General features: G+C 48.0%; 1 protein-coding gene across 5 annotated transcripts in view; it reads left to right on the top strand.

Annotated features, from left to right (window-relative positions):
- The first annotated feature begins 9292 nt into the window (after positions 1-9292).
- Positions 9293-9796, top strand: part of Nf2 (NF2, moesin-ezrin-radixin like (MERLIN) tumor suppressor) — an 85646-nt gene continuing 85142 nt past the window's right edge. For 3 of the 5 annotated variants that reach the window (XM_051165377.1, XM_051165378.1, XM_051165379.1), the window contains exon 1: positions 9296-9776. In XM_051165377.1, coding sequence (XP_051021334.1) covers positions 9663-9776 — 114 coding nt within the window. In that variant the 5' untranslated portion in view covers positions 9296-9662. Of the gene's footprint in view, positions 9777-9796 lie in introns of all 5 variants that reach the window. The other 2 variants (XM_051165381.1, XM_051165380.1) reach the window with 2 other exon arrangements.

Raw genomic sequence — 9796 nt, 5'->3', positions numbered from 1 at the left:
GGCAGCGGTGGCACATACCTTTAATCCCAGGACTTGGGCAGATCTCTGTGTAGCCTTGGCTGTCCTGGACTCTGTAGATTAGCCTGGCCTTGAACTCACAGATATCTGCTTGCCTCTGCCTTCCCCGAGTGCTAGGATTAAAGGCGTGTGCCACCATACCAGACTTTGAAGTAAGATTTAATTAAATATTGGCCAGGATGAGGGGCTCTGGCCAGAAGCATTCCAGGGTGCCCCAGGACATGGTTACAAGTCACACTTTGCAGAGGGTCACAAAAAAGGTGAACCCATAAGCCATCAGGTCCAATCAAGTAAGCAAATACCTTGACACACTTCCTGCCTGTGCACCTCCCCCCTACGTCCAATCAGGGCAAGCACACATCCTGACGTGTTTCCTTCCCATGTACCTCCCACCCACATGTGGTCAAGCATGTCTGGTGCCAATGGGTCAAACAAGCATTGGACCAGCTGGGTGTGGTGGCCCACGCCTTTAATCTCAGTACTCAGGAGGCAGAGGCAGGTGGATCGCTGTGAGTTCGAGGCCAGTCTGGTCTACAAAGTGAGTCTAGGATAGCCAAGGATACACAGAGAAACCCTGTCTCGAAAACCCAAAACAGACAAACAATTCTTTTTCTTTTTTCTTTTTATCTTCTTGTCTCAGCTCCACTCCTCCCAAATGCCCATCCACTGTGGTAAACAAATCTTTGTTTGGTTGTTTATTTTTTAGAGCTGGGGGCTGGTACCTCATTATGTTGCCCAGGTTGTAATGCAGAGTTGTGGGTTTGTGTGTGTGTGTGTGTGTTGGCTTTTGTTTGTTTTGTTTTTTTCCAGTTCTCTGTTTAGCCTCCACTGTCCTGGACTTGCTTTGCAGACCACTGCCTGCCTCTGCTTCCTGAGTGGGAAGCAGCTGGGATTAAAGGTGTGAGCCACCACGCCCAGCGATGTAGAGGTTATTTATAGGTCCTATCTTACTACTGATCATCATCACGTGTATTTGACCTGCTCCATGCTGACCTATGGTCCTGGGTTCACGCAAGCATCCTTAGGCGATATGGATTCCCCTTTTTGTCCACACCACAGTTGCCCAATGCACTATTTCCTAGTTTGCTTTCTGTTGCTGTGGGAGAGCACTGACCAAAGCCAACTTGGTGAGGAAAGGGTTTTATTTTATCTTACGAGCTATAGTCCATCTGCTGAGGTTCAGGAATGGCCGCACCCTGACCCCTCCTACACCAGACTCAGATGGAGGTTTGTTGAACTCTTAGCAAAGTCTGACCAGTCAGGAGCACTAAGACTGTGAGTTTGAGCCACTCTCAAAGTGAGTTTTTGGAGGAAAAAGGCCATGACCAAACAAGAAGAATCAATTCTATCCAAGGTACACTGTGCTAGGTAGCTAGACAAAGAATTTTAAGCTAATTGGCTGAGATTTAGGATAGGGGAATTTTGGGGACTTTCCAGTTCCTCACCATTCAAGGAGAACGGTACATTGCAAGGTATAGTGGTTTTGCTTAAGTAGAACACACATATACCATCAATTCACGCAGAACATTCATCAAGTATTGAATTGTGAGTAAAAGGATATTCTTATGTCAGGCAGGCAGAACCTGAGGACTTGAACTCAATTTCACCTTATGACCAAAATGGAGATTATAGACAAAATGGCTTCAGTTATGCTAAAGACAAAAGCAGGTGTCAGCCTGGCGTGGTGGTGGCACATGCCTTTGATCCCAGCACTCTGGAGGCGGAGGCAGGTGGATCGCTGTGAGTTCCAGGCCAGCCTGGTCTACAAAGTGAGTCCAGGACAGTCAAGGCTAACACAGAGAGATCTTGTTTTGAAAACAAAAACAAAAACAAAAACAAACAAAAAACACTTCCAAAAAACCAAAAAACAAAAGCAGGTGTCAACAGAGGAGCTACAGGTATGCTTAAAACTAAAGTAGGTTTCAATATAAGGGCTATAGTTATGCAAAAAGTTAAAGCAGGCCTCAACACATCATCAAAGGAAACTAGGACAGAAGCTCAAGAAAGAAACTGAATCAAAGACAAGAAAAGAGTGCTGACTATTGGCCTCAGTTTGCTTTCTTTTTTTTTTTCTTTTTTCTTTCTTTGTTTTGTTTGTTTTTCAAGACAGGGTTTCTCTGTGCAGCCTTTGCTGTCCTGGACTAGCTTTGTAGACCAGGCTGGCCTCGAACTCACAGTGATCCCGCCTGCCTCTGTCTCCTGAGTGCTAGGATTAAAGGCGTGCGCCACCACACCCGGCTTCAGTTTGCTTTCTTATATAAGCCAGGACCACCTGTCTAGGAGCAGTACAACTTACAGTGGGCTGTGTCCCTCCTGAATCAATCCTTGATGGAGAAAATGCCCCCACAGACTTGCCTACAGGCCCGTCTGATGCAGACAATTCCTCAGCTGAGGTGTCTTCTTCTCAGTTGACTTTACTGACGTGTCAAGCTGACAAAGAGTAACCAGTACCACTATAGTCCTCAGTTCCTGGGCTCAAATAATCCTTCTTCCACATCCATCTGTCTGTCTGTCTGTCTGTCTTCCAGCTACCTATCTGGGGGCTGGGCCCCTCCCATCCTGCATGTTAATCAACCAGTTCATAGCGTCAGCCTAAACCACATGTTCTTGCTATGTTCCCTGTGCTGTTCTTACGGTTCTGGGCTCAAGCTCTCTTCCTGGCTTGGCCTCTTTAATATGTGGGACCATAGGCATGCACTGCTCCAGACGCATAATTTTGTGATTCTGAACATTATACTGTGAGTAAGTAAGATGTCAACATTAAGGCAAGCTGAATGAAGGCTTCAGGGAAACTACTGGTTTTGCAATGCTGAAATCTAGTATTAGCTTATTTATGTGTTTATTACCTGGGTTGTATTGCTTTGACTCCTGCATTTATTTTCTGGGCAATGGTGGCACACATCTTTAACCCCAGAACTCGTGAGGCAGGTCTCTGAGCTTGAGGCCAGCCTGGTCTACAGAGTGAGTTCCAGTATAGTCAGGATTGCATGAGAAACCTTGTCTTAAAAAAACAAAACAAAACACTCAACATCTATTCACTTATTTATTTGTCGTCCCCCCCCCCCCACAAGACACGGTTTCTCTGTTACACAGAGCCCTGGCTGTCCTGGACTCTCTTTGTAGACCAGGCTGGCCTTGAACTCACGGAGATCCACCTGCCTTTGCCTCCCTAGAGGCTAGTGGCATAAACCTTTTAATCCCAGCACTCAGGAGGCTGAGGCAGGTGCATTTCTATGAGGCTAGCCTGATCTACAGGACAGCCAGGGATACACAGAGAAATCCTGTCTCAGAAAAAAAAAAAAAAAAACACGACAGGCTTGAGAGATGGCTCAGAGGTTAAGAGCACTGACTGCTCTTCCAGAGGTTCTGAGTTCAACTCCCAGCAAGCACATGGTGGCTCACAACCATCTATAATGAGATCTGGTGCCCTCTTCTGGTGTGCAGGTGTACATACAGGCACAATACTGTATACATAACAAATAAATAAACCTTGAACAAAGCAAAACAAAAACAACAAAAAATCACTTAGTTATTGATATGGCATAAAGTATTAGCCTAAGAAAAACAAGGGGTTGGGAATATAGGGCTTACCTAACATGCACAAAACCCTGGATTCCATCCTGGGCCACGTAAAATTGCTACTTGTCCATGAACCCAGGACTTGAGAGGTGGAGGCAGGAAGGTCAGTTGAAGGTCAACTTCAACTAGTTTGAGACCAGTCTAGGTTACATGTCTCAATGAAATTTAAAAAAAAAAAAAAGCTCAAAAAAGGCTTTGTTTTTCTTTTCGAGACAGGGTTTCTCTGTGTAGCCCTGGCTGTGTTTGAACTCAGTCTGGCCTCAAACTCACAGAGAGCTACCTGCTTCTGCCACTTGAGTTCTGGGATTAAAGGCAAGTGTCAGGCTAGAGAGCCGGCTCAGCAGTTAAGAGTACTGACTGCTCTTCCAAGACCGCCCTCCCAAAGGACCCGGGTTCAATTCCCAGCACCCACATGGCAGCTCACAGCTGACTGTAACTCCAAGATCTGATACCCTCACACAGACATACACGCAGGCAAAACACCAATGCACATACAATAAAAATAAATAAATTATTAAAAAATGGATAAATAAAAAGATGAGTGGCCTTGGCCCCAGAGAAGAACCTGACTCAGGCCCTCTAGGATTTTCATTCCCTGGGTTCCGCTCACACAGACCACTTCCTGGATGACGAGGTAAAGCTCATCAAGATAGGCAAAAGTATCTCTGTGAGCCGCTCACTCTTTTTTTTTTTTTTTTTTTTTGGTTTTTCAAGACAGGGCCTTTCCGTGTAGCCTTGGCTGTCCCGGACTCGCCTTGTAGACCAAACCAGGCCGGCATCGAACTCACAGCAATCCACCTGTCTCTACCTCCCGAGTGCTGGGATTAAAAGGCGTGAGCCACCATGCCCGGTGAGCGGCTCACTCCCAAGCACGACTGTGAGACCTCCTCACTTTCCAAGGCTCCCGCCTCTGCTCTACACCAGCCAGCCTTAGGATCGACACTTGAATGAACCTCTCAAGCCACCAGGAGGTTTCGTAACCGTCCTGGAGCCCCTTCCAAGTCTCGGACCAAGTAAAAAATAAAGCTTTTTGAAACAAAAACAAAACAACTTGCCGGTGTGGTGGCGCACGCCTTTAATCTCAGCACCCGGGAGGCAGAGGCAGGTGGATCGACCTGAGTTCGAGGACAGCCTGGTCTACAAAGGGAGTCCAGGACAGGCAAGGCTACACAGAGAAACCCTGTCTCAAAAACAAAACAAAACAAACAAACAACAAATCCCAGCGTGGTGGCACAGGCCTTTAATCTCAGCACTCAGCCTGGTCTACAAAGTGAGTCTAGGACAGCCAAGACTACACAGAAAAACCGTGTCTCAAAAAACCAAAAAACAAAACCAAAAAAAAAAAGGCGGGCGGGGGGTGGGGGTGGGGACGACAACGGACAAACACACAACCAAAAAAACCTAACCAACCAAAAAACAAGAGATCTATAATTTTAGAAATAGAACTGGCACAACGAATAAACAGTAAATGGGTAGGGGAAACCATTGTCAAATTAATAAGGGCAGAAAAGGGGGCTGAAGAGATGGCTCAGCGATTAAGAGAACTGACTGCTCTTACAGAGGTCATGAGTTCAATTCCCAGCAACCACATGGTGGCTCACAACCATCCACAATGAGATCTGGCACCCTCTTCTGGCCTGCAGTACATGAAGGCATAATACTGTATACATAATAAATAAATAAATAAATAAATAAATAAATAAAAATAAGGGCAGAAAAAAAACAGAGTCAGACATGAAGGAAAGCCTGCTACAGTTGCCTAGTAGCAAATTCTAGGAAGAAAACTAGAGGATGCAGGCCCCTAGAAAAATACATCATGGAATAGTTAATGTTATGAAAGGATATTCATGGCACTTAAAATGTGTTTTTACCTGTTGGTTCTGGGTTTTTGTTCGTTTTGAGACAAGAGTTTCTCTGTGTAGCCCTAGGTGTCCTGGAACTCACCTTGTAGACCAGGCTGGCCTTGAACTCACAGAGATCTGTCTGCCTTGGCCTTCTGAGTGCTGGGATTAAAGGCATGCGCCACCACTGTCCAGCTCCTATTTTTTTTTTTTTTTTTTTTTTCGAGACAGGGTTTCTCTGTGTAGCCTTGGCCATCCTGGACTCACTTTGTAGACCAGGCTGGCCTCGAACTCACAGCGATCCGCCTGCCTCTGCCTCCCGAGTGCTGGGATTAAAGGCATGCGCCACCACACCCGGCTTCCAGCTCCTATTTTATTTTCTTTTTTTAATATATACTTTTTATTTTATGAGTATGGGTGTTTTGCATGCATGTTTGTCGGCCCACCAATGTTGGATGCCTTGGAAGTGGAGTTACAGATGGTTTGCAGCCACCTCATAAGTGCTGGGAATTGAACTCAGGTCCTCTAGAAGAGGAGCCAATGCTCTTAACCATCAAATCATCTTTCTAGACATCTCACCTATTTTATTTTTTAAAATTTTGTGTATTTGTGTGTTAATATCTGAATGAGACTGCAGGTGCCTGAGGAGCCCAGCAGAGGGCGTCAGATCCCCTGGAGCTGGATTTACAGGCTGTTGTGAACTGCCGCCACCCCCCGGGGACTGGGATGAGTCCAGGGCCTGTCTAAGAGTGCTCTTAGTCACTGAGGCATCTCTCTAGCCCCCATCATATCTATTTTCATCTCTGGCTCTTGCTTTTGAGATTCAGAACTACCTATCTTACCTGGACATCTTCCCAGGAACTTTAAATAGAGTATTTTGCAGATTAGCCAGGAGTCTAGCACTTAGGAAGTCTTCTATAAAAATGAACTATTACTGATCATAAACCTTGTGTTTTAGCTCCTGCTGTGTGATCTACTTCCTTCTGCTGTTCCTCAGTGGGCTCTCCAAATCACGTACTTACTGGCAGCATCTTTAGTTCTGGCCTATTTGTTGTCTCTACAGGAAGCCCAAGGAAGACTCCAACCTAGCTCTCTACCTGCAGGGAAGAATTGAAGGAATAAAAACGAAGGTAAACCCATGCCAAGCCCACAGTACCTGAAGAATCATTTTGGTGGCAGCCTCTCTGATGGCCCTCGCTGGCCTGACCTAGTCTTCTATGGATCTGTTGTACAAGAGCAAGACTTATGCTACAGAAAGTTCTAGCAGCAGCGTCTAACGAATATTACAGAATTCCACTTTTTTTTTTTTTTTTTTTTTTTTTTTTTTAGTTTTTCCAAACAGGGTTTCTCTGTGTTATCTTGGCTGTCCTGGACTCACTTTGTAAACCAGGCTGGCCTTGAACTCACATCCATCTTCCTGCCTCTGCCTCCCGCCTGCTGGGATTAAAGGCGGGCGCCACCACGCCCAGCTGCCAACCATGTTATTTATGTATTGCTTCTTAAGCTTTTCGTGCATACAAAAACAGGTCTCTAAGCAGGGCTTGATGGTGTACCCCTTTAATCCTATCACCCCCCCTTTTTTTCTTGCAGCAGACAGGGTTTCTCTGTGTAGCCCCGGCTGTCCTGGAACTCACTCTGTAGACCAGGCTAGCCTTAGATGCATACAGATCTTCCTGCCTCTGCCTCCCAAGTACTGGGAGTAAAGGCGCGTGCTACCTCGTATGGTCAGGGCTGTAGTTTTAAGAGATTTGAGAGGCTCAGGCAGAGGGCATGCTGAGCCCAGGGGCTCCAGACACCCTAGATAAGGAAGGAAGACCCTGTCTCAAAACAAACATCAGAGGTTGGATAGACTGCTCACTGTTGCTTTTGCAGAGGACCCAGGCTTACTTTCCAACACCCACATGGTGCCTAACAACTGCCTGAACTCATTTCAGGGACTGGGAACCCTCTTCTGGCGTAAGTGCCAGGTACGCATGCAGTCAACATATATGCCATAAAACACTTATAGGAATAAAATAAAAATTGTGGTTTGAATAAAAATGGCCCTCCATACTTGGTGGCACACATCTTTAATACCAGCATTTGGGAGGCAGAGCAGGTAGATCTCTGAGTTCAAGGCCAGCCTGGTCTACAGAGTGAGTTCCAGGAAAGCCAAGGCTACACAGAGAAACCCTATCTCCCAAAAACAAAACAAAAACAAAATCACAGATATTTGAATGCTTAGTCACTAGGGGATGACAGTATTTGAAAGAATTAGAAGGATTAGGAGTGTGTCCTTGTTGGATGAAGTCCTTCGCTGAGGGTGGGTTTTGAGGTTTTAAAGCCAATTGTCTGTGTGTCCGTCTGTCTGTCTCTCTTTCCTTTAACTGTGATTTATATAACTAGCCTTGAGCACAATACAGAGCAAATATTACTCCATTCTAATCCTCCAAGCTAGTCCAGCATCCTCCCAGCCAAAATCCCCATCGTACTTGCATTTTTATTCCTTGCCGGGCCTGGCTCTGGCTCTGGTTCTCTTCTCTCCTCTTGCCTCAATTTCCCCTTGTCTCACCTTCTAAGCTTTGGGACCAGGGTATGATTCTCAGCTCCGGCTCCAGCACCACGAGTGCCACCAGGATGATCCTGGGCTAAACCTCTGAAATTGTTTTAAAAAAAAAAAAAAAAGAAGGCCCCAATGACTGTAACACACACACCACACACACACACACACACACACACACACATCTTTCTTTTTTTTTTTTTTTTTTGAGACAGGGTTTCTCTGTGTAGCCTTGGCTGTCCGACTCACTTTATAGACCAGGCTGGCCTCGAACTCACAGAGATCTGCTTGCCTCTGCCTCCTGAGTGCTGGGATCAAAGGCATGTGCCACCACGCCCTGCTTTATCTATATATCTTTAAGACATCCAAACAAAAACTCTACAACTTCCCAGAAAGCCGAAATTCTCCTATATGTTACAACACGTGAAGTAATTAAGATACAATTACTACTCCTGTGTACTTGGGGGCGGGGGAGCAAATACAGAGAGCAAAATGAAAATTCTTCCATTTTTTGATCTACAACTAAGCCAGTTTCATAGTACTTAACCTAGTACGTGTCAGACACCTTCCTAACGCTTTCTATATGTACTAACTATACATTATGTACTAAATTCCTCAACTACCCCGTAGGAGGTAAGGAAAGTAAGGAAAAGCAAGAATCCTGTGGTGGTAACCTTAATTCTTTTTTAAAGAGAAGCTGAAGGATTTGGCAAAGTCGGGGCAACTTCAGAGGCCCTCCCCCCGTCCCGTCCCCCCCCCCCCCCCCTCCAACGTGTTTTTAAAGTCTGGGAAACACACACAGGTCAGTACATGTTAAGCGCCCGAGAGAAATTTCGGCCGGGTGTCCCAAACACGACTGCTGCTCTGGGTCTCTCAATGACCGCGAAGGTTCCTCGTGCGGTGCTGCCCCGGTCTCCACAGGTTTCCCGGGGAAGGCGCCGCTTGCGCCTTCTCAACCAGTCTTGCTAGAGTAGGCGTACTCTTTAGGAACAAAAGCGTTCAGAGTGACCGCCTCAGTAGCCACTCAACGCCGAGTACAGACCCGCGCCCCTGGCACATCGCAACTTCCAATTGGTGCAGAGGATCTAGACGGGGCGGGACGGAGGTGAAGTCCCGCTTCCTTTGGGGTGCCAGCCAATCACAGCGTCTGGAGAATGTGTTAGGTTGCATCCGTGTGTAGCGTTCTGGGCGGCCTGAGGGCGGGGCGGGGGACCCGGCGGGTCGCTGTAGTGGGGGTTGGTAGAGGACGCTTCCCGAGGGCGCGCGGAGCCGAGCCGGTGACAGACACGCGCGCGCGCGCGTGCGCTCCCGACTACCGCGCGGCCCCGCGACCCCGGCCGGCCGCGGAGAGGCGCGACGTCCGCGCCCCATCCGTCTAGGATTCCTGTCCCGGGGCGCCCCCGGCGTCCCCAGCCCGAGTCCCCAAGCTCGGGGCCGCGCCCGCTCCCGCCGGCGTCCCGTCCCCTCCGTCGGCAGACACTGTCCCTTAACTCACCTCTCCGTACCCGGGTCCGGGTCCTCGCGGCCCATGCTGGCCGCTGGGGACCCACGCAGCCTAGGTCTGTCTTGGGCTGGCCAGCCGGCCACCATGGTGGCCCTGAGGCCTGTGCAGCTCCTTCAGGGGGGCTAATAGACCCAGACCGCGGGCCTAGGGGTCAGAGGGTCCCAGGCCAGTCCCCCGCGCCATGGCCGGAGCCATCGCTTCCCGCATGAGCTTCAGCTCGCTCAAGAGGAAGCAGCCCAAGACATTCACGGTGCGGATCGTCACCATGGACGCCGAGATGGAGTTCAACTGCGAGGTAACCCCGCCGCCAGCCCC

Source organism: Acomys russatus, chromosome 22 (genome assembly GCF_903995435.1).
Source record: "Acomys russatus chromosome 22, mAcoRus1.1, whole genome shotgun sequence".
NCBI classification, from domain to species: Eukaryota; Metazoa; Chordata; class Mammalia; order Rodentia; family Muridae; genus Acomys; species Acomys russatus.
Note: the sequence above shows the minus strand (reverse complement) of the source record. Positions and strands in the feature narration are given on the sequence as shown.